Genomic DNA, 24,901 nt, shown 5'->3' on the forward strand with positions numbered 1-24,901 from the left:
GTACCTGTAGGAAGACACCCTCACCATGAGGGAATGACGGTCACCGCTGCATGGTCCTAAGAGGCTTGAAGAAGATGACCGTGTGCGACCGATCACTGTGCTGTGTGCTTGGTGTCTGGGCACTAGCTCTCGCTGAGAGTGTGGTGATGCGCTCCGTCATGCAAGGTGCTGCAGTCAGACACTTGTGCCCTGTTGCAGATGTGAGGGCTGCTACTGATGAAGACTTAGAGAGAAATATAATACCACTTGGGGGGACCTGCTGAGTTGGAAATGAGTGTGCAAAGCCTGTCAGGCAGGTGGCATGTGGTAGGCTGCTTGCACTGGTAGTGGGCCCGCAGCGCACCCTGGAAAAAGGTGGAGGAAACAAGGTGTGCCTGTGTCTCGTAGCTTTGGCGCTGGAGCACCTATCATATGGCACAGTGTGAGCCTGTCCCTCAATGTCCAGGTCACACTGCAGGGCCGCTGGTGGAGCTAGAGGGAACTTCAGCGGCCTACACACTTGTTACAGGGCACCAAGCTATGTAGCACCAGTGGGCTACAGGAGCATGATCTGGCAGTCCGGAGAGGGGCCAGAGGAGATTAAGCTTTCCTTCACAGTTCAGGCTCCCAGAGGTGTGATATGCCTAACCCTCCTTTTACTGATTGCGGGTGGGCTACTCCCAAAACACTCGCAATGCTACAGTACTAAGCTGATTACTTCCTATGAATGTATCTCTTGTTTTCTCGTCAATGTCCTGAATCCTGTCCAACCACCCTTATAGGAATTCATATCGGTGTTCAGTGGTGTTTTGGTGCCCATAGGACAAGATGGAGCGTATTTAAAAAGTTGGACATGTATGTTTAAGTTTTACATGTCCTGGTAGTGACAAACTCAAAAAATTATTTGTTTTACTATTGCAAGGCCCACTTCCCCATAGGATAATATTGGGTTACCATATTGCATTGAAAAAGTGACCACTTTCAATAGGGAGCAAGTAGAAATATTAAGTTTGGTGTCTAAAGAATTGTAATTTGAAACACCTTTTGATGGGAAAGTCAGATTTTAAGTCACAATGCTGAAAATGCTACTTTTAGACATTTCTTTTAAGAGAAGAGACTTTTGAGTTTAATTGCCCTTTTTTGTGTTATTTGGGACACTGCAAGGGTGGTTAAGGGTGACATTCTATTTGCGCTTTTGTTTTTGAATCACTGAGTCTGTTATGTACAGTCTAGGATGGCTAAGTGTATGTTTTTAATATTTTACAGCAACCCCTGACGAAGAACCTTACAGGTTTGAAATGTATTGGGTTATATGGAAAGTTGCGAAATACACACGTTTTATGTTAAACTTTGGATGAGCGGCAGAAAACGTTTGAAAATGATAAAATAAAGCATCTAGTGAATTTGAGCTGTCTCTGGATTGACTCTATATACCAAGAAGAAGATGAGTACAATATGTTAAATCGACTGGTTTACTATCGATTACTTGGCTAAAACTGAAAAAAAGTTGATTACATGCAAGAATTTTTCCTTCGTAGCAGTGCAACAGTTAGGGTCGCAATCAGCGTCACTTTTTTCCTGCGTCTTTGACATGCTGTGAGGGGACGTTTCACAGCGCTGCTTGCACGCATTCATTTGACAGTCACAGCAAAAAATTAAAATACTACGGGAAGGAGTGCATTCACCACACTTGTATTTTGCTTGGCAACAATTTCGTCATCCCACAAGTGTTTGCACCCCATTGGTTTATGGATGAAAATAAGATGATTTAAAAGCAAGTGAGTGTCACTCTGGAGACAGTGAAATCTCGATCAAAGTTCACCAGGATCAGCATATTCCACCGATTGGAAACATCACAAATTCTATCATTTTCTGCACATTGCAGACTTCAAGGACTATTTCAGTAAATATGATGTTGTTTATAATTATTATTTTCAGACAATACATCTCGAGGTTATATTTTGAATAACTTTTCACATATGGTTTGGTGCTAACAGGTTTTCCTTCATGGAGTATTTATGCAAAAGGTTTTTTCCCTTAGGGTTTTTGTAAGAGTGGGGTAATGCATTATGGGAATTGTAGGAGAGATGTTTTTTGTAAGGAGCACGCCTTTGTTAAAATGGGGATGTCACATGGTTTCATTGAGCACACCTGTGATAGCGTTTAAAAGAACAACTTCAGAGGGAGCGAGCAACTTCATTAATCTTATAGTTGGTGGTGAATAATGAATCCTTAAATGTAAAAAGCCCTCACTTGAGTGCTCTCTACATTAAGGATTTGGTAATTTACTGAATCGGTATGTTAAGAATTCGGGAATTTACCGATTCCTTAAGTTACTGATTCGGTAAATTACCGAATCCTACAATTTGGCCACCTACATCTGAAAAGCCTAATTCCGGTCGGTAACGGCCGAAATTCGGTAATTTCGGCCGTTACCGACCGGAATTAGGCTTCCTACATCTGGCCCAAAGTCCCTTACATATTTCGAACAACAAAATAATTGACCAGATATTTGGTAAAATGTGATCTAAGGCTAAATAGGTTTTTGCTTTCTCATTAGATATTGTATATCGATGTGTCCCATACCTGCATCAGATAGAAAAACGAGCAGGTTCCCGGTAGACGCTGTCTCGGAAAAGTCAGTGTAAGGTATAACGTCAGCTTATAACTCTTGGAAATGGCGAGTAGGGCTGCGGCTGGGTCAGCTCCACGTGAGGCGGGCACTTTTCAAAAGGCCAGGACCAATGGTGCAGGGCCAGTGAAATATCTTTGGAAGAGCTATGGCACTTGAGGAGTGAGTTACATCTTAGGGCTATGCTGCTGAATGACCGTTTGGGCATGAGAAGGTTCACTCAAGTCATGTTAGGTGTGTCTTATTGACCGGCCACTAGGGTTGGGTCACAACCAAACACAATCCGGCTTGTGCTTCTGGTTGGGTAAGAGTTTGCAGACTTGGACCTCTCAGAGGCCTGTAGGGTTGGAGCAGGGCCAGCTTCACCTCAGGCGTGTGCGCCTGAAAGGAAACAAGACTAACTTGCAACTTCAAAGGCCAGTGGTTCTTTTTAGGTGTGCGTTTAGCTGAACCCTGGAGGCTAAGGTGTGCCTTTCTTGTACCGGGTTGTGAATGTAAGTTTCACCTTGAGTGATGACTTCAGGAGCTCTTTAAACCTAGCCTTGGGAGGGGCGTGCTGATGGCAGCATTTCCAGCAGGGGGTGTTCCTAGCAGTCTACACAGCCAACGACTATTAATCAAGATTCAAGGCAAAGCATTTTTCCTTGCAGTTCCACCTATGTCCATTAAAGAAACAGGTGTTGTTTTTAAACAACAAGCACTGGCAAAGTTAATAGTTTTCACCTATGAGAGATCTATTGGCTTTGGCCCAAAGTCCCGTGGCGTAGTGTGGCTCACTGGTTAGAGGTGGCAGACCCAGGAGCAGAAGTCGGCCCGGGACCAGGGTTCAATTCCCGACGCGGCAGGGTTGTGGACTTGGGTCAGCAGACTCGATAATTCTCGCTTCGGTGCTTACTCTAATCAGGGGTTCCACTCGGCAACTCTGGGCATTAGCTTGCCTAATCTCCACAACGGCCCCATCAATTCCGGGGATGCCTGGCTCCACCTTGGGGACTCCCAGCAGGGACCTTCCCACAGGGAAAGCCAGGACGGGTTCCCCAGAGTTATACAGCGCCAGGAAACCTACGGACGGGTAGCAGTGCGCTTTACAAGCTCAAATACATTTACATTTGGCAGTTTCTTTTTTTTTTTTAACATGTTGCACATCATCGAGGAAGTGTGGTGGGAAACAAAGAGGATGAAGTAATGGACGGTGAGAGGAGGGCTGGGGTAGGATTAGACAATGGACACAGAAGGAGGGACTGGCACAGCTAACAAAAAAAATTGGCAGTGAAGCATAAATGCAGTAGTACTCGCAACAAAAGTCTGTAAAACTGGCACAGGTCATAACAAGTACAAAGAAGCACAGACAACAAGTGGCACAAGGTATTTGTGCATACCTTTTTGTCATATGCATAGTAGGGCTGCCACTTTCACACCCTCTCCTATTTATGATTTGGATTGGGTCACAATATCCCTTGTAAAAGCGTTATAAAAATCCAGGGTTTACAACAGCAAAAGGGCTTTGTGCATCTGCCCCAAAATCTTTTGTTGCTTGCATTACTGTATGGATTCATGAACTGGACTGGCACGTATGCTGCACCCATAATAATAATGCACAAACTCTAACCACTGTACAGTTTGGACAGGTCTAAATAAACCTGCTTTTCTTAATTGACAAGGGTTGAAAAGATAGCGGCTCAGAGCCAATTTAGTTTTTTTTTAAATCCAGTTTCAATACTTACTCTGCCAGGGCAAAGCAATTTTGGTTACTCAGTCACTTGTTCTAAACCACTAAATCTCCCCTAGCCAGAGGGAAAATAGGTTTAACGTTTAGCTGTCTAGCTTTGAACATTGGAACTCTTTCAACCATATGCAATATCGTGATGTGGGCAATATGTTTATGTTAAAATGCGCTGAAACGTCCTCGAGGGCAAGTACCATTTTAGTAAGAAAATTAACTTTTGACCCTAGCTTCTGCATCATGTTAGTGGTGGGAGTGGGAGGGTGATCTAGCAGGAATAAGTAAACTCTGGCCTGCAGAGTACACTAGCTTGCCTCTTCTGGCAGATCTCCTGGTTGAACATATTTTTATGAATTAAAATCGTACAGAAACAATTCCTGTGCATTTATTTTTTTTATTTATTGAAGTTTTGTATAGCGCTAGCTGGTCCCAAGGGTAACTACCACTGTTAGGTCTGCATTAGAGGCTGACCAATGACACCAGTGAATCATGTCTCAAATATCTATCCTTGGGGAAATGTGAGTTTCCATCAGCAACCTCTGTGCTTTGATTCCCGCTGGGGCAGCCTATGCAGTACCATGACCCAGATACAGAACTCCGCCATTTTTAAAGGTATTGGATAAAGCCGAAACCTTGCGTTAAGGAGGAGGGCAATTTGTCAAGATTTTGTTTATTGTAAAAAGAACCTCACGAAATTCAGATGCTATTCTAAGGAGAGTATGGTATGTACATTCCAGTAGAGACCAGATTATAGATAGCTTCAAGGGGCTTGGACCTATCTCCGCACCTAAAGGCTGCACAAGATGGTCATTAGGATTGCAGATGAATGCCCCAGGTGCAGGCATTCAGACGCGGGCTTTTTGCATATGTTTTGGGACTGCTCATTCCTAAGACCCTGGCTACAATGACTAGTAGAGCAATGGATTGCATGGCAAGGGTCTGTCCGTTGGGCCTGATGACCACGTAAAAGGAGGAGTAATAATCCAGGTAAATTTGTGCAACTGGCCCGGCTCGTAGCAAAGCTTGTATAGCAGTGTCCTGGCTGTCGACCATAGCCCTGGTAAGGAAGGTGTTACTGAGGGAAATGAGGAGATAGGTGGACGCAGAATGTACAGTAACAAGGCTGTCAGTAAACCAGATTAGAGGATGCGATATGTTGACCATATGGTACTTGCTGTTGTTGGAGACGATACAAGACTGATTTGCTAAGATCTGTTTGGAATGGCACAGTGGGTGTAAAGCGATGACCTGGAATGCGACCCAGAGTTATCGTCAGTGGCGGAAATCAATTCAAGCAATCCTTCCATCATCTTGTTCTTTTTGTAGTTCATGGTAGTTGGACGTAGTATTTTGTGTATAGAGTTACAGGTTGCAGGCACTGTAAATGGTTCCTGTCTGAATAAAGAAAATGAGGATGCTTCTTTAAAAACTGTTCAATAGGCTTGCATGGGAATTAATTAATGTGTTCTTGAAAGACAGCTTTTCATCCAAAGTGTCTATAAAATTAAGGGTGCCTTGGTAAAGTGAAATCAATAGCTCTGCACAGTCAATGTTTTTATCTCCTCACAAATTTATTTAACACTCTCTTCAACTATGATCCAATCGATTAGAAAATGAATTTCTGAAGGTGGCTTAATTCTTTTGTTATAAGAGAAAGCAAGATTTCTTTTCTGATGTTCTTAACTATCAAGTTTTTCTTAAGCAGTTGTCCTCTATGTACAAAAAGTTTATGTACTTCTTTGTATGGTGGTGTATACGTGAGGTAAAGAAGTGTGCAGTTGTATCTCTCACAGAGACGTCTACTGCCCTGTGCTGATACATCTCTGCGCAACCAGATTCTGATGACAAGTTGATTTCAGTAATGGCTGCTCAATAAGATCTTCAGCATTGTGTTGAATGATCAGCTGTCTGTGACTGATTGCCACAACTTTCAACTGCTGTTCTCCTGAAATTCCATGAAACTCCATTGATGTCATAGTGTGGTGAGAAGGCATGTCTAATACATACGTTTAAGCGCGTAGAAAAATCTGCGGTAAGTTTGATTCAGTACATCAGTAGTGGAAAATGTTAATGTTCATACCTAGGCTCAAATTATTTGTACCTAGGTAAGCCTTCAGTAGAGCCAGGGTCATTTCATACCATCATCCTGTTGCATACCAATTATAAAATCCCAGCTAAAGGAATTGACAGTTCAGTCAGTCAATAAAACTTTATTCGGATCGCGAAGTATCCATAAAAGTACGAGTACATAAAAGGAACATAGGAAGTTCACAAAACGGTTAAAAAGAAGCATCATAAATTCACAAAAATTACATACAGGTTCACAAATCATGCATAGTTAATCTAGCTCGAACAACTGTTTGCAAAAAAGTGCCAGTGCGAAATATGAGTTCATCATTGTCCATAGATAATACCATTTGATGTGCATTTTCCAAACTGATGGGCTTTCATTTTTTAAAATACGGAGTTAAAAACCATTTAATATATTTCATATAAAATATGCAGAAGAATAAAAAATGCAACGCAGATTGTCCACTCAGGCAATCACACGGACAGGGCAATGAATCAAGTTCTTTCTGATGGCCGAGGGGAAAACAAAGTGCAAATTTGATTGAGCCTGCCCTTAACCGGAATAATAAACCCCGTACCCATTGGCTCATTGGAAGTGTCAAATAATGGGGCAAGGGCGAGGTTAAAAAATCAAAGGTCAGATATGTTGAGACAGTGATCTTAGAAGATTTCCTGTCTAATCTTTCTTCATCGTAAAGTGTGTATGGAGCATTTTTTATTTCATTTTTGTGTGGGAGATTATCAACAGTGTTCTTGATAAAAACATTCCCACAATTAATGCTACAAAGACTGTTATACACACCAGAGAGCCAGGGGATATTCATACTTTTATCACAGTTCCGACAATCAGAAATAATACCTCTGGAAAGTGAGGCCGCCGGATTCTTCCAAATAGAAAGCCAAAGCAAGGCCGGACGAGCCCGAATGAAATCCTCGATAAAATTCAAATGTAACTCCTTATGACAGACATATTGTGTGGTAGAGATAGGAACACAGAGCATCTTCCTAAGAAATCTATTCTCTTCCAATTGAATAGGTCCACTCTTGGCCACACCCCAAACCTCCGCGCCATAAGGGGCCACGGGGGTACACTGGGCTTTATACATTTTTAAAATAGCGGCTAAGGTACCAGTGTGTTTTTGAACGGGGTAGGCTAAGGATTGAATTGATGGCCTTTGAGAACCTACTCCTGGAGTGAGCAATATGCTCAGTCCAGGAGTTGTTCGCAGCAAAGACCACCCTAAATAAGAAAAACTGTTAGTGGACCATAATTTGTCTGTACCTACCAAGATACTACCTAACTGTCGTTTGTTAGGGCCACAAGACATGATAAAGGATTTCTTAAAATTAGTTTTTAAATCAAGGGATTCCATATAATCAACAAATCCCTTCACCAGGATGCGTAAGGCATTCGGTGTGCGACCCATAAGCACCGCGTCATCTGCATAAAGCAGGACGGGGAGGGAGTTGCCCAAGGTTTTCGGGACGTCGTGGGTAAGAGGGGTGAGGGTTTTATGCAGACCATTAATATAAATAATAAAAAGAAGGGGAGCTAAAACACATCCCTGTCTAACCCCTCTTTGAACTTTAAAAGTATTTGTTACTTCGCCCCCCTGGCCAATTCTAACGCAAGCTTTCAAGTCTTTGTGCAGGTAAGCCAGGAAGTGCACAAGAGGCTCGTCTAGGCCGTAATTCAGAAGAGCTGTCCAGAGCTTCGATCTATTTACAAAATCGAACGCAGAGGACAGGTCCATGAAAGCGAGATAGACTGGTGATCTACGTGCAATGTTGTATTTCCCCAAGATTAAATTAAAATTAAGGCACTGCTCAATGGTTCCGACCCTATTGCGGAAACCTAATTGGCAGCGTTCCAAGATACCATTATCCTCGGTCCAACACAGAATCTTATTATATAAGATCCTACCAAGTATCTTTAACGTATTATCGATAAGGGAGATGGGCCTGTAACAGTTTGGTTGTGAGCGATCCCCCTTTTTAAAAATAGGGACAATAATGCTTGTAGACCAAGTACAAGGAAGGGGAGCAACAGTAAGATTATTAAACATATTTAAAAGAAGTGGGGCCCAGACATCTAAGTTTATTTTGATAATATCGATGAGAAAGCCATCAGGGCCCGGTGCCTTACTCCCCATACTCTGATTAATGCCATCTTCCACTTCAGGTAAGGTTATATCAACCCTCGGTGGGTGGCGAAAAATCAGTGGAGCCGGTTCCGGTCGGGGCACAGCATAGATGGCATTGAAATGATTGACCCATGCTTCACCTGTGATAGTACAACTGATCGGGGTCATGAGCTGCCCTGAGGAGCGTAAATCTTAACAGCTGACCAGAAGGCATTACCCTTCTTTAACTCAGCGGCTCTAGCTAAAGCAGCCAACGGCCTTCTAAGATCTCCATTTTCCTTTTACTAACAACAGCTTTATACCTGGATCTAGCTTCTCTTATTTTAGTCGGATAGGTTGGTTTGAAAGACAATGCCCTTCGCAGTTCCCTGTTTGCCTCTGAACACTCATGGTTAAACCATTTGGGTTCTTGTACAATATCCCTGCAAGGTGCGGATAGTAAAATTTTAGAGGCTAAACATATCTTGACAAAATCACAGACGGCCTTGGGATGTGGAGCCATGTCTAATAAGCATGAATTGAAGAGATGTAAATTGTCTCTAACTAAGGCATGAAACACATCCCTGGTATTGATCCCCCACCATCTGAGTCTAAGTTTGTCTGTGGAGGGTGAAAGGTTCCTAACACCACACTCCTTATTAAAGATAGGCCGTGATCCCATGCTCATAACAACCCTGATAGGGTTGTGATCTCCTTGGCTCATTGGGATAACAGCACCATCCAATAGAGTCCACTATACATGGTGAGGCAAAGAAATAATCAATAGTTGAGGAACACCCCCTGCCTCTGAAAGTTGGCACTAGCTGGACATTGGGAAGGAAATTAACAACAGTGTCCATGACATTTTGCAGGTTATGGGTATATAGGAAGGCGGACAATTCAGTTCCCCTTTGGCAAAAAGTGCTCTGCCCATTTCGCCTATCGTATGGAGCCACACTCGTCAACCTAGCATTAAAATCTCCACCCAGGAGAATCCCACAAGTCTTATCAAAATCTTGCCTGGACTCTAGATTAGTAATAAAATTAAATAAGTCAAGAAAATTCCTATTGGGGGAGGTATTAAAATCATTATTATAAAAATTACTCAAAAGCAATGAAGCTTTCCGTTTATATAAAAAAGCTTGGAAGTGCAAATTGTCAGTTGGTATGTTCTTAACACACCCACTAGCAGAGATATTAAACCAAGTTGATAGACCGCCAGAAGGGCGACCCAAACTTGGTCTGACAGCTAGGGTGTTATGGCACTGGAACCCATTAAGATGCAACTCCTGTGTGGCCCAGGTCTCCTGAAACATCACAATATCCTGCTGGTTTATCAGACAGAGCCACTCCGCATCTTCTAACCTGGGTTGAAGACCAGCAACATTCCAGGTCAGGACTTTTAGATCGCTAACTGGCGCTATTCTAGTCGGTCTGGATGAGTTATTAAAGTTCAAAAGTGGGGATAAGGAATAGTAAACATTAACATGCTCTGCATGGTGAGTTTGTAGAGATGGTTGTCAGTCGGGAATATCCAGATCTGACAGGGCAGAAAAGCGGTTAACCAGGGGTAAATCTGCAGGTGTGTAAGGATATGGGCGGGTGGGGGGTTTGTAGAAGTAGCCCAATGGAAGTGCGCAACAGTTATATATTTACATTGGTAAATGGCTTAATTAAATCCTGATCAGAATGGATTTATATCTGATTGCTCATTGGCCATAAATACACATTTTTAGGTGAGATAAAGGTTCTTTTTATATTTCTAGAACCCTGGGGGGCTGTTGATCTGCTGAATGTGGAACAGATGTTCGGTCTTGTGAGTTAGGGTGTTCTTTTCGCTGTATTTCATCATTTTAATTTGACATCCTTGCTTACAAGGCTGAGTGCCTTTTGCTATCATCAGTCGAATGCCAACATTATTATAAGCAATCAGGCTGCAGTGTTTACTGCTGCTAGCATAGGTATGTGTCAGGAATGGCCCTCTCGTTTCTGTTATACTCACCTTTTTTAAAAACCTGTAGACACATTTGTAAGGACTTACCATGACATAATGCTATGGGTTAGGGAAACTAATGTTGTTAAATTATATGCGGAATATATAGCACTTCTTCTTATGGCTAATCTGGATAAGAATGGATATCCTCCTTCTTTAACGCCATACATTTGTTAATCAGCTTCTAGATATACAATGGAGATACTCTTGTTGGTTGCACTACAGGAACTTCTGCCACCCAACTTAAAACATAATTATGATAAAACCGCTATGTGATAATTAGGTTGGATTACTTGGTTCATGATGCATATCTATAAAAACAAAAATAAATAAACAACTAATTGCTTTTGTTCATCATAAGAGACAATTTACAGCACAGTCTGAATCTTTTTAACACTTGCTGCCCCAACAACTTTCTTTGTTTTGTGTGGTCTCTAATTATCTCTGGTTTTATGAGATTACACAGAAGACAGGTGTAACCTGTCACTGTTCTTCAAAGATAGGCATACCCCAATAAAAATATCTCCCACAAAGAGTTTCCGAAATGTATGGTACAAAGGTCTCCTCATTGATTTGTGTGGTGATTTTCCTTTTCTTTTCTTTTATAAATTTTAATGCTTTTTATTGAGCATTAATACATTAAGCACGATGCATGTGTACCGTGGAAATGCAGTTTTGCACTTAAGTACTGTGCTGCTACAGCGGAACTCCAAAAATCATTTCTAAATCAGCATCACCTTTCCCTGAAACCTCCGAACACACATTTATTCTCCAGTGGGGCCCATTACACTGCACACTTTCTCTGTTCACTTAACTCGATTTAAAGGATTGGTGAAACACAAAGGAGTAATGCTGTAACATTTGGCGGAGTGTCTAAACCTATTTAACCAGTTATTATTTACACCTGTAGTTTTATACGATTTACCATGGTTTAACAAACATGAATTTTATTCAGACACACTACCATAGTGGCAATGGATCTGCTAGAAAGAAAATAAGGCGTAGGAAAAATTACAAGTCCAGCTTTAATATTCCATTTTCCTAATTTTATTCAAAGCAAAACTTTAATATGTCTGACATTTATGCATTCATTAATTCTTTATTCAGTGAAAAACTTAAACTTCATTTCATAATGATCATTTTATTTAGAGCTCAGAAAATAGTCATTTATTTAGAAATCAGTTAAAAGTTTAGCAAAGAATAGATAGTTCCAAATTCATTCTCTCCTAACATCCCTAACTAACGCCCTCATCTTACTCTTTCAGTCCTGCAAAGAAAACAAGAAATAAGCACCTCCTCAGCACCTCCTACCACTAACACGCACCTCCTCCCTCCCCCCAGTACTCTACTCTATCACCCCCGGCTACAGACACTTCACACTCCTCAATCCCAGACGCGGATCTCCCCTCCTCCATCAACACCCCCACCCCCACCCCCACATAACCAGCACCCCACACTTCCGACTAGCTTCTCAGAACACTCCACCTCCCCTGATTGCACACCACACAACATGACGCTCTCCCAACCCATCTCCCCCCCCACACTTTGCACTCCCGCCACTCCTAGCCCTCACTCTTCCCTCAACCTCTCCCCCCCACTCTCAGTCCCCACTACCCCACCGTCACCCCCGCAACCCCCAGCCTCCTCACTTCCCCCAATTGCCCTACCCCTCCTATCACTGATTCCCTGCCCAATAACACCAACACCATCACTAATCCTTTCACTCCCCTCCCCCCAACCTCCCTACGTACCCGAACATCAACACACTCACTAACACCTCCAACTCCAACCCCTTCACTAACACCTCCACCCCACTCCCCCCCTACTCCAGTAACCTAGACACCTGCTCTCCTTCAGTGCCCACCCCCAACTCCTTACCCAACCCCACGCTGGACATGATTATGTCCACCCTCCTTCAAGTGAAAGAAGAACTCCACACCCTCAAAGAGTTACTCCTCACACACCCCAGACACCCCCTTCCCACCACCACTTCTCCACCTAACAACATATCCCCCTCACATCCTACTCACCCTACCACACAACACCCCCACATTGGATCTCTATCCCCTCTCGCAATCCCACCAACCACCCCAACGCACTATCAATACACTTTCGGACCTCGACATACACACCCTACTCCGCACATATGTCCCGGTTCCCCAAAACCACTTAGCCACCACACACCTGTCCATTCCTACGATTCTCTCCAACCCCCTCAGGCTCCCCACGCAAAACAACAGAGGCTCCGTCCCCAACAACCTCACAAAAGTCCCCCTCACTCTAGATCCCTCCTCCTCCCTCTGCACCCCCAGACTCAAATGCACACTTCTCAACTGCAGATCGGCCCAAAGACACTCCTCGGAGGTCGCTGATCTCATCATTTCTTTGGACCTTGACCTAGCCATCCTAACTGAAACATGGTTAACTGAATCTTCTACTCCTATCATGGATATCCTAGTCCCCCCTAACTACTGCATCATTAGACTTGACAGGCCCGGCAAGATAGGCGGTGGAATCGCATGCATTTACAGGAGCAACCTTTCAGTTAATAAAGTCACCGCCCCCTCTCTTACCTCCTGTGAATACATCTGCCTTGATGTCATCAGCGAAAGCAAACCTGTATGTTCACTACACATCATCTACCACCCACCTGGGGACAACCTCACCTTCTCCCAACAACTCATGGACACAATCTCAACCAATTCAGGACGGCAAAACACTCAAATTTTCCTTGGCGATTACAATCTCCATTGGAATGATCGCAGTGACGCAGTGGTAAATAGCCTCAAAAACTTCCTCAACGCTTTTGACCTCACCCAAATATGCAAGAGTCCGACCCATGACAAAGGCTCTATCCTCGACCTTATCATTTCCAAAGAGGGCACTATTCAACTTGAATCAATCCAACCCTGTGACTGGTCAGATCACCATATTGTCACATTCTTCATCAATGAAAAAGTTAAACTTAACCCGGTCCAATCCTCCAAGCCCAAAGTTTGGAAAAGAGACCTGAAGAAACTCAACCCAAACTCTTTACCCCCTAACAGCTGCAATCTCCTACTTCCCCCTACCGGCGTTACGGACGTTCAATACTTAACTGACCACTATCTCAACGCTATGACCTCAATAATCAATGAGGCTGCACCGATGCAACTGAAAAGAGTCTCCACTAAGATCTCCAACCCATGGTACGACGGGAGACTCAATGATGATAGACGGGCCATGCGAATGGCTGAGCGCACCTGGAGATCTGCTCCCTCGGCACTGCACCTAAAAACTCTGAAGAAAAAGAGAAACGCCTACTTCAGGAAAATAAAACGCTCAAAATCAGATTTCTTCAGACTCCAGCTCGACCAAGCAAAAAACCGTCCAAGAAAACTGTTTGAGCTAATCAGAACACAATCCAAGGAACAACCCCAATCACTCAGCACTATGGGCGTTGCACCTTCCTGTGCAGACTTCTCTGCTTTCTTTAACCAAAAAACTGACAACATAAGGAGCGATCTCCTCATTGACGCAAGCCTTTACTCCAAACCCCACTGCATAACACCCACTGAACCAAAAAACAATGCTACATGGTCATCCTTTGGCACCTACTCTGAAGAAGAAATTGACAGACTGCTCAGCACCCTGAAACCATCCAATCACCTCACTGACCCCCTTCCTGCTAACGCTGTAAAAGACTTCACCCCTTTGCTCCTCCCACTCTGGACTAAAATTATTAACAGCTCACTTCAACAAGGAACCATCCTTGACTCCCTCAAAGTTGGACAAGTCACACCTCTACTAAAGAAACCAACAGCCGACCCCACTGATCTAAACAATTACCGTCCTATTACCAACATTCCCACTCTCGCCAAACTGTTGGAAAAATGCGTTCAACTAGAATTGACAAAACACATAGAACAGTTTGATCTCCTCAACCCTCATCAATCAGGCTTCCGAGCAGGGCACAGTACCCAAACTGCTATGACTCACATAATTGATGACGCCCTCCAAATTTTAGATCAAAACGATACCTGCCTCCTCATCCTTCTTGATCTCTCTTCAGCATTCGACACCGTTAAACATGAGAACTTACTCGAACTTTTAAACACAAGAATGGGTCTTTCCGGGACTGTTCTCCAGTGGTTCACTTCCTTTCTACACAACCGGTCTCAGAAATTCAAGAGCAACAACTTGATGTCCTCTCCAGTACCTGTATCGTTAGGTGTCCCCCAAGGATCCTCCCTATCCCCAACATTGTTCAACCTAGTTATGGAACCTCTCACCACCTTGCTACAAGCATCCAATGTACACTTCCACATGTACGCCGATGACACCCAACTATATCTCAAATTACAATCCCCCAAAGACATTATGCTTCTGAACTCAACGATCAGAAGCACCCAATCCTGGCTTGCCGATAACCACCTCAAACTCAATGCTCTGAAAACTGAGTTCCTTCTGATCTCACCTCCCGCGAAAATCTCTACCACTCAAACTTGGCTTAAGCACCTAACTGCACTCAATGTCCAACCGACCATCGTGGATTCAGCAAAATCTTTAGGCATAACACTTGACGCCAATCTCAACATGCAGCAGCATATCAGCAAGGCAACTAAGGGAGCGAACTTCCAAATAAATACCTTGAGGAAACTTAAACCCTTCCTCCCAACCAAAGACTTCCAAACTGCAGTACAAGCACTAGTCATCCCTCGCATAGACTACGGCAGCATCGCCCTCTGCGGTCTCCCCCTAACTACAACTGCACCCCTAAGAGCTTCGCTAAACGCGGCAGCGAGACTCATCACTGGATCTAAAAAACACTCACATATTTCCCCTGACTTTAAATCCCTGAACTGGCTGCCTTTTGAAGCCAGAATACATCTGAAAATTGCCTGCATGACGCACAAGGCTGTACACCTGAACTCTCCCGGCTACCTCACTCAGAAGCTGACAATTTCTGGCCGCTCCAGAACCACTAGAAGCACAAACAATCTTCTGCTGAAGCCTCGAAGATTCCGGAAGGAAAAAACTTACAAACGCTCCTTCTCAGGAATGGCGCCCAGGATCTGGAACTCACTCCCTCCTGAAACCAGGCTCATCTCCTCCACTCCTCTTTTTAAGAAAGAAGTAAAGGATATCCTCATGGCTAAATACACTTGAACTATTACTGTGGACCTTTTAAGACTCTGCGTCGATCTGTACTAATTGTCTGATCTCTTTGCTCATTTGTATTACTTGTATTATCGACTTACCTGATTGTCTATGCTCCCTCTTATTTGTACTATTTGTATTACTGACTTACCTGCCTGACTATGCTCCCTCATGTACCTACCCTACCACTCACTTATTGTTATGCACTCTCCTGTACTTACCCCTTGCCTTTGTAAAGCGCTCTGATATCTGCAAAGATCTTGTTCGCGCTATATAAAACTTTCAAAATAAATAAATAAATCAAAGAGTATTACATCCAGGAATGGATCTGCAATCCGACAGCACTTCGAGAGGAAATCGAAAGAGCGACTCTCTCTAAGCAAAATCAGGGTTTTTTATACACTTAGGGCCAGATGTAGGTCTCAAAATACCGGTCGGAATTGGCCGAAAATACCGATTTTCGGCCGTTTCCGACCGGTATTTTGACATTGGTATGTAGAGGCACTGAAAACATACAGATTCGGTAGTTTTACCGAATCGGTAATTTTACCAAATCGGTAAAATTACCGATCGGTAAAATTACCGAATCTGTATTTTCCTATGCAGGTAGCACTTCTAACAGTGCTACAAGGCCTTTAGAATTCGTTATTTACCATGTAATTCAATTACATGGTAAATAACAAATTCTTGTGTACATGCACATCTGTGCATGTACACCTGTGCCATGTGGCACACAGACTTGCCCTAAGGGCATGTATGTGTGTCACATGGCACACAAGCCCGAAACAGGGGTACAACAGGGTGTCAAAGTGACACCCTGTCCCCCTTGTAAATTCGGTATTTTTACCGATTCTGTAATTACCGAATCGGTATCTGCCATTGAATCCTATGGGCTTCAAGGCCCATAGGAATCAATGACAAATACCGATTTTGTAATTACAGAATCGGTAAATACCGATTCCTACCGAATCGGTAAAAATGACCGATTATTTACCTACATCTCATTTACCGATTCATGAATACCGAATCGGTAAAATTCGGTATTTATGAATCGGTAAATGAGATTTACCTACATCTAGGCCTAATTTCCTAACTTAATCTATCTAAAAAGTATCTAACATCTCCAATTCTGATTGGACAAATTTGGGATGGGTGAGCATCTCCTTACCATTACAGCATCATATTCACGGTGAATCAGCATTTTAATAAAGGGGTATTGCTTAGGACAGTCTTTGGCCTGGTCACTTCCTTGACTTGCAACTTCGCATTACTTTCCCACGTTCAGAACACTCGACTGTCCATGTTTTGGCAACCATCCTGACTTCCAGGGCACGATAGCTTGAACTTCCCATCCAAGCACAGGCAGTTCACTCTCGCTTGCAGGCTTTGGGCGCACATGCGCAGTCCAGCACTTGCTCGCAGTTTACCAGAGCAGCCATGTTTTCGCTAGGTCTCAGAGGCCACTTTTGGACCTATCATAGAAACAAACACAAATTCATGTTAAATATGGAACTAAAGCCCTTCTGTTTACCTCCCACCGTACTAATGTTTCCCTTTTAGTTCTTACATAGCAGGTAAGCCACATAAATGCGTTTCATACTTACATATCCGATGACTTTCCAGCACAATAACATGTACAATAAGCACATTCATATTGCGTTTATTTATTTTTAAGCTGTGCATTAGTTCACAACACAAAAACAATACAAATTAATTAATTATATTGCTTCATGCAGGCAAAATTAGTATTCCCACGTGTGCATGTGTGTGCATCTTATACTATTGTTGATTAATTCACCACACACACCATTAGTAAATGATAACGTTATGGAACATTGGTTTCACAAGGGGTACACAAAATTTTGTTTTGCCACCTTGCTCCATCACTGTATACTAAAGTTGTAAAGAGATTATGCATCTTTGTTGCTGCGTTCATAGTGAAAAACAACCTTCTCTTTTTAGTGGTACCAGTGCTTATGCTATGGCTGGTATTGGCAATAAGGGTTCTTCCGCACTTGTTCATGACCACATTTGGTTCACTTTGGTTCAGTCCGGTTTGGTTCTGGACCTACGCAAGTCCCTCCTGTTGTGGCACAGAAATAAAAGTGTGTACAACATATTCACAATCAGGCAGGTTTAACACACAAGTCTGCAAAATGCTGGAAGGAGACATCAAATAAGGCATTGATTCTAAAGCATTCTGTGGCATTGTTTGTAGTATCACTTTATGATGACAGTGAAGGTAATGCATGGTTTGTATTTTCTCTCTCTAGCGTGAGACGCACCCTTGCTACAACCTGACGGTGAAAGTCCTGAGAGCCAGGAACATTGACAGCACAGATTCTTGTGAGTAATTGTTCTATCGTTTACAAAAGTAGTGATAATGTCCCATCAAGATGATGATCAATCCTAAATTGACAAACATTCCTAAAAAATAAAGATTCATTGAAACCCTTCCTTTGTGTGGAGATATGGAGGAAGAATGAAGGACCTCCTGAAAGATTGACTGTAATTGTTGACTCAAAGTAACCATAGAGAGGCTTATCTTAAACTGAGATCTCAAGTTTAAATTATGTAAGGCTTTTTAGTGCTGAGTGTCTAACATTTAACATTAATATGGAAAGCAAACTGTATAGCTCATCAATTACTCTCAGGAGACTTCTCGATACTGGAAACAAACATATCACACAGACCAAACACAACTACTCATAGAGCTCCAGCTGAAATAAAAGTGGTTTAGTGATTAACAGGACCCCAAAGGAATTTCCTCTGGTGTATCATTGAGAAGAAGGTCTTTCCAAGCTTTTGCAGCAATGCTTGAGAGGCACATAGTCTATTGCTTTGTTTGAAATCCAGGTATTCGTGCCAAGGATACATTCCCTGATTTCCAGGACCCATAAAGACAATACCAACTAAGCTTCTAAGCAATGAAGCCCAGGGCCTTCCTGTATAGTGTAGGGACTTCAAGACTATCTGCTTGCTCACTGGAAGCCAGAGGAACGACACTAATGCTGGGGATACCTGCATGATCCCTCTTTTTTAGAGGCATTTAAATCTGGGCTGCCATATACTGTAATCTCTTAAACCGTGACAACAAGTAATCCTGAAGTTCTAAATAAACATTGTTAAAATATCGTGATCTGGACAAACCCAGTGCTAGACCCACCGGGACCAGATGTTGAAAAATTAGAAATGGAAAAGGGTGATTAATTAACCCTCAAGTGCAAAATACCAGCCTACACCACCTTTGTTTACTGGGATTTCAAGGAAAGTCATCCACACAATTAGATTTTATTTACAAGAGGGACTGGTTGTCTAGAATTGCCTAATACCCCTGGCCACACTTCCTTGGGCAAGGGAGTCGTAGACCCAGTTGCCACTATACTCTTAGTTTTCTTGGAGTTACATTTGACTGGTTACATTTGACTGGTTATCCTATATCTAGTTGTTGAGAGCTTGCAGGCAAGCTGGAAGGTTTATGCTTGTTTTCTCCCATTAATTTACACATATCTCCTTCTGGGTGTCATCTGCATTCTTATAAAATCCTAACCCAAAAGATCTTTAGAGGAAAATAGGTGATTAATTATAGAATTTTGATTGTAGTTCTGGCAGTGCTGAACCTTCTGTAACACCACCATTGAATCTCAATTTTGGAGCAAAAATGGGGCCATGTAAGCTCCATTCAGCCCAGCTAGTCTGTCTGAATGGAATGCTTGAAGGTGTTGAAGGCTGCAGACAGGTCTAAAAATATCACTGCCCCAGCACTATCTAGATTCAGCGCCATTCTCAAACTGTCCAGCATAGAAGGTGATAGCTGCGTCTGTGCAAAGGTCTGGTTTAAAGTCTGATAACATTTTAATTAGAAACACATTGCTCACAATAAAATACTGTAGTTGGATGAGTACCACCAGCTCAACTAGCTTAGGTGGATAATGGAGACTGGAAACAGGGTGGACATTTGATAGGTCATTAAAATCGTTCAAAGTTTTTTTATAAGTATAAACAAAAGCCTTCTTTCATATTTCTGCAAGCAAACACTCTTCTAACAATGTGTTTACAAACTCTCTCATCCATCACATGAGCTATTAAACATGGTGGGATCCAGAAGCTTTATGTGCTAAAACCATTTCTTCAAACTGGGAAGCTGTCAAGGGTTGGAATGCCTCAGTAAGAGGTTGGGACATCTACGTCTGTCTTGATATTGCTTCTCTATATTTGCCCCAGCCCATGGATCACTTTAGTTTTTTCATATAACTGTTTCAATAAATTCTCTAGTGAGTTCAGTTTTTATATTTCCAGTTTTCCTTGGTGAACTCTCAGGTCCTTCTCCATATTTCCCTATTGGGTCTACTTAATTGGGGATCCCATTAGCAAAGTAACAGTTTGTGTACCTTCTGAACACACCCACAAAGTACAGGGAAATTCTTTTTTAGGTAAGACACGTATCAGTCCAGTGCTTAATTTGTAAATGAACGAGTGCCGTGCCCAAAGTTCAGATCAGAAACCTGCGGCTGGTGCAAATAAATGTCGATGTGCAGACTATCAAGGCTGCATAATCTTGGATTTATCTCAGACCTCTTTGATCCATTTCCAGACACCCTTTTATCTCACTCTTGCCAATTCCTATATTATCCCTTTGCGAAGTTCTCCCGCTTTCTCTTCCTCTCTCTTTCCGCATCTTCCCTCTCTTGCTCTGTGTACGTGTCTAAAACAGAAAAATAAGGGCTGGTCCTCATAAATTAATTACACAAAGTAAGCACTGCATTAGTCATAGGTCATCCAACATTGCCTTTCAATTAAATTTGTTTATCCTTTTTAGCTGTGAGGATAGTTTCATTAAACAATTTTTACCATTAGAGGATACATGGGTTTTCCCTTTCCTTAATTGGGCCAGTCTCTCAAGGGCCTCCTTTTCCTTTCCCAATCTCATACCAAGAGAGGAGTGAGTTTTTGTCTTCTGTTAGCTGTAGGTAAACCGTATTAGTCAAGTATTTGTCCTACAACAAACAGCGAGTTGGATGAGATTCGGACAGTCTAAATTGCCCAACAGTGATTCTACTTGGGAGTTTCTGACTTTTCACTCCATACATTATAATCACTTCTTACAATTAGGGAGTTCAGATACACACACAGCTCAGCTACTAGGTACATCATCCAATCTTCAAAAGTCAAATCAGTCCAGTGAAGCCCTCATATCCACAATAGGTATGAAGTTTAGATGGTGGAAAATCGACATTAAATTATTACAAATATTGTAATTCAAAATTCCTTTAGTTTATATTCCATGCATCTCTTTCAGTTATTGCAGCCAAATCCACATGCAATTTTTTCTGTGTTTTTATGAAAAGAGAAAACCCTTCCCGGAGCAGGATCTTTCACTAGTGGTGTACAGTCCACTCTCCACCAGGTCTCTGTAAGAAACAGTATATCCAGTTCCTGTCCAGAAATTGTCAATAATAGGAGAATGGCTTTTACCAGTTGGTCTACTGTTAATCACGATATCTCTCAATAGGGATGGCTCCTTACCTTGCTCATATTTTTTACTTTATTACCGTGGTCACCTCATCATTGCCAACCTCCGTCTGTTGCCTGTATTTATGTGCCTTGCACAGAGTTTACCTGCTAAGTGTACCTCCAATGCTGATTTCTGAGATGGTGCTTCTCTAGTTCTGTGTAAACTCAAACAGAGATTACGGGCTCAACTTCCTCTGCAATCTAAAAGGGCAGAGATGTGATTTTCATTGTAGATGTTCAGTGGCCTCGTATAAGTTGACCCTGGTTAGCAGGTCACTACCCAAGTGGATCCTTCACCCCAATCACTGATTTGCTTTGTACATTCCTATTGAGTGGGGTCATGATAGCGGGCTAGACATAGATAGTATTTGCTCCGCACAAACTTGATGCAAGCTCTGAACTTCTCTATGTCCATTAGAATGGACTTTTGTCTTGAAATGAGACAGAAATCATAAATTCATTAACATTTCAATAACAGTGAAGAAGATTCGGCCCCATTATAATGACAGAGAGGAGTATGTTTGCAAACCATGAAGGTTTATTAGGAAATTAGTAAAAATCTCAAATTGAATCAACTAAGCATGCTTGTTACACAAATCAGTCACATCGAGTCAGTCATGATCTACCTCATTGTCATCTTCATCATTAACAGGTAATGGCATAAGGGTAGCAGGGTTAAGACAAGAACATATCTGCAAAGTAATGTTTTTTTTTAACAAGCTAGCCTCGCTGATGAGGAGTGTTACCTCAAAACAGGTCACAGGATGCTTGTTTTCGGTTCAGGGAAGACCTGACTTGGCAGTTCGGGCTGCACTGTTCCCCTGAGGCACAGAGTCAAGACTGACTTGCATATAGCTGGGTCGGAACTGAGGTGGCGAAGTGAGCTTAAGAATGATGATGGATTCAACTCGGATCTGTGACTGGGGGTGATGGTCTGAAATGTTTCAGCGCTCCGTCCAGCATCTCTTTGTGTTTGCTTTGTTCATCCTAAGTTGGCAGGATATGCCCAGACGTGGGTCCCTTGCTCACTTTGACCCTGGATTCAAGATATCCTGGCGGATATGGGGTGTTACCTTGAAGCTAGTTCCAATATGTTTGTTTCCAGTTCAGGGAAGGCCTGGCTTGGCAGTTCGGGCTGGACTGTTCTCATGAGGCACAGAGTCAAGATTGATTTGCATATAGCTTTGTCTGAACTGAGGTGGCAAAGTGAGCTAAAGAATGATGATGGATTCAACCCAGATTTGTGACTGGGATGAGGGTCTGAAAAGTTTCAGCGTTGCGTCCATCATCTCCTTGTGTTTGCTTTGTTTACCCTAAGTTGGCAGGGTATGCCCAGACGTGGGTCCCTTGCTCACTTTGCCACTGGATTCAAGCTAGCCTGGCTGATGAGGGGTGTTACTCCGAAACCGGTCCCAGGATGCTTCTTTCTGGTTCAGGGAAGACCTGGCTTGGCAGTTCGGGTGGACTGTTCCCATGAGGCACAGGATCAACACTGATTTGCATATAGCAAGGTCTGAACTGAGGTGGCGAAATGAGCTAAAGAACAATGATGGATTCAACCCAGATCTGTGACTGGGGGTGAGTGACTGAAAAGTTTCAGCGCTCCGTCCATCATCTCCTTGTGTTTGCAATGACATACGGGTAGCAGGGTTAAGACAAGAACATGTCTGCAATGTAATGTTTTGTTTTTTAACAGTGAGAATAACCTGTTCAAACATTGTAAATCGACCATTGGCCATGTGTTGAGTATAAGTACGGGTAAGTAAGATCTCGACTGAATGGGGAACTGTGACTGCGAGCAAGTATCATATAACAATTCCCTCACATTGCTGAATGCTGACACCAACCTCTAACACCTCCTTTTGACAACCCAGTAAAATTGTGGCAGTAGGCCAAGAGTGACTGAAAAACAGGTGATGGGATGTTTGGAGTTTCAATGGGTTTGAGTTAGCAGTGACAGGGAGCACTTTTCTCTCTCAGGGCATTACAGAATGAAAGGCTTCTCGTAGAGCTGGGGCACGGCAGAAACTTTCTCTAAGCTTGGTGAAAGCTTTTTCACAAATGTTTTCTCATGGTATTGGATCTGACATATCTTTATTTGTAAGCCTTTTTAGATGCTTACCCACTTGGGAAAAACTGAGACTTCTCTGACGACAGTAGACCACTATTCCCAGGAACATTCAGACTTCCCTCTGTGTTTTGGGAGGGTTCATCTGCAACAAGCCAGAGTCTCACTCTTGAGACACTTACTCTGCTCCTCTCTCAGTGTGATGTCCTAGATATGGTACTTCTTTCTGACAATACTGCAATTTGGCTGGGGACACCTAATGTCCGTTTTCAGCAAAATTATTCAACAGGTTTATGGTATCTTGCCTGTATGCCTCTTGCATTGTTGATGCCACATATGGGTTGTCGATATATTGAAGCAAATCTGAGTAACTTGGCAGCTTTAGGGTCTCCAGATTCTTTTTTGTGATCTGGTTGAAGATAGATGGGGTCTCAGGATGCCATTGAGATATTCCGCACAATGCCAGAACTTTATTTTGGAGCTGGAGCGCGAAGAGAATGTCTGACTTCATGCAATGAAATGGTAAAGAACGCTTGGATCAGGTCCATGCCTGTGAACTACTCCGCGTCACAGGGATTCTGGAACAGAATTTCAGCTAAATTCAACACTAGGACAGCATGGGACAACAATATTATTAATCTTTTGCAGGTCTTGCATGACCCACCACTTATGGTTTGGTTTCTGTATCCATATAATTGGAGAATTGCAGGGACTTCCTGGAATCTATTTTAAAATGCCTTGCTATAACATGGATTTAATTACGGTGGTAATTCCAGCTACTGCATCAAGTGAGAGGTTATATTGTGGATTTTTGGAGAATTCAGCATATTGATTAATTGTGTTCTATACAGGTTCAACACCTTTGATCAGACCAAAGTCTTACCCAAAGTAAGCCCATACTTCCTCCTTTAAAGAGTCCTTCAAGTTAAGCAGTAGACCTTTTTTTGTCATAATAGCCCAACAAGAGGCTTCTAAATACTTATTTTGTTGTTATTGTTATTGTTATTGTTGTTTTGTATAGCGCCAATTCACCTGCAGGTCTCAGGGCGCTTTGACCGCAAAAAACAACAACCGAGTCAGCCGAAAAGGAGCGAAGGAACTGGGTAAGGCTACGCTGGGCTAAGCGTTGCTCTGAATAGAATTGTTTTTAGGGCTTTCCTGAAACGGAGTAAATTGCCATCCTTGCGGAGGGCCTCAGGCATCTTTATCATGTATTTGAAGCACAACACCAACCGTTGCACATTAAATCACGCAATTAAGCTTGCATTAAAGATCTCTTCCTAACAGACTTACTGGACTAGAATCACATATCACAAGCTGCCACATCATTCTTGGACTCCCTTGATGAGACTTTGGGATCACTCATGACCCACTATCCCACCTTCACCCTTCTCGGGGATTTCAATCTTCATTTGGAATCCCGCACAGAACCTCCCACCCTCAACTTTTTACATTCACTTGAGATTTTCGGCCTTTCCGAATTGGTCTCCTCTCCTACCCACCAGGCCGGACATACACTAGACGGCATCTGCACAAACCTGGCATCCCTAGATGTCTCTTCCCCATTACCGCAAATATGGACAGACCACTATTTCATTTCCTTCGCCATCAAGACCAAACTCTCCTTGGCTTCGCATATCACACACTGTCCCACCCCCTT

The 24,901-nt window shown here is 42.7% G+C and overlaps 1 protein-coding gene across 2 annotated transcripts in view; it reads left to right on the forward strand.

Annotated features, from left to right (window-relative positions):
• Positions 1 to 24,901, forward strand: part of PLA2G4F (phospholipase A2 group IVF) — a 341,301-nt gene that overhangs the window by 20,630 nt on the left and 295,770 nt on the right. For both annotated transcript variants that reach the window (XM_078659639.1, XM_078659638.1), the window contains exon 2: positions 17,933 to 18,005. In XM_078659639.1, the coding sequence (XP_078515765.1) occupies positions 17,933 to 18,005 (73 nt within the window). The remainder of the gene's footprint in view (positions 1 to 17,932; positions 18,006 to 24,901) is intronic.

This window comes from Lissotriton helveticus, chromosome 9 (genome assembly GCF_964261635.1).
Source record: "Lissotriton helveticus chromosome 9, aLisHel1.1, whole genome shotgun sequence".
In the NCBI taxonomy this organism is placed as follows: domain Eukaryota; kingdom Metazoa; phylum Chordata; class Amphibia; order Caudata; family Salamandridae; genus Lissotriton; species Lissotriton helveticus.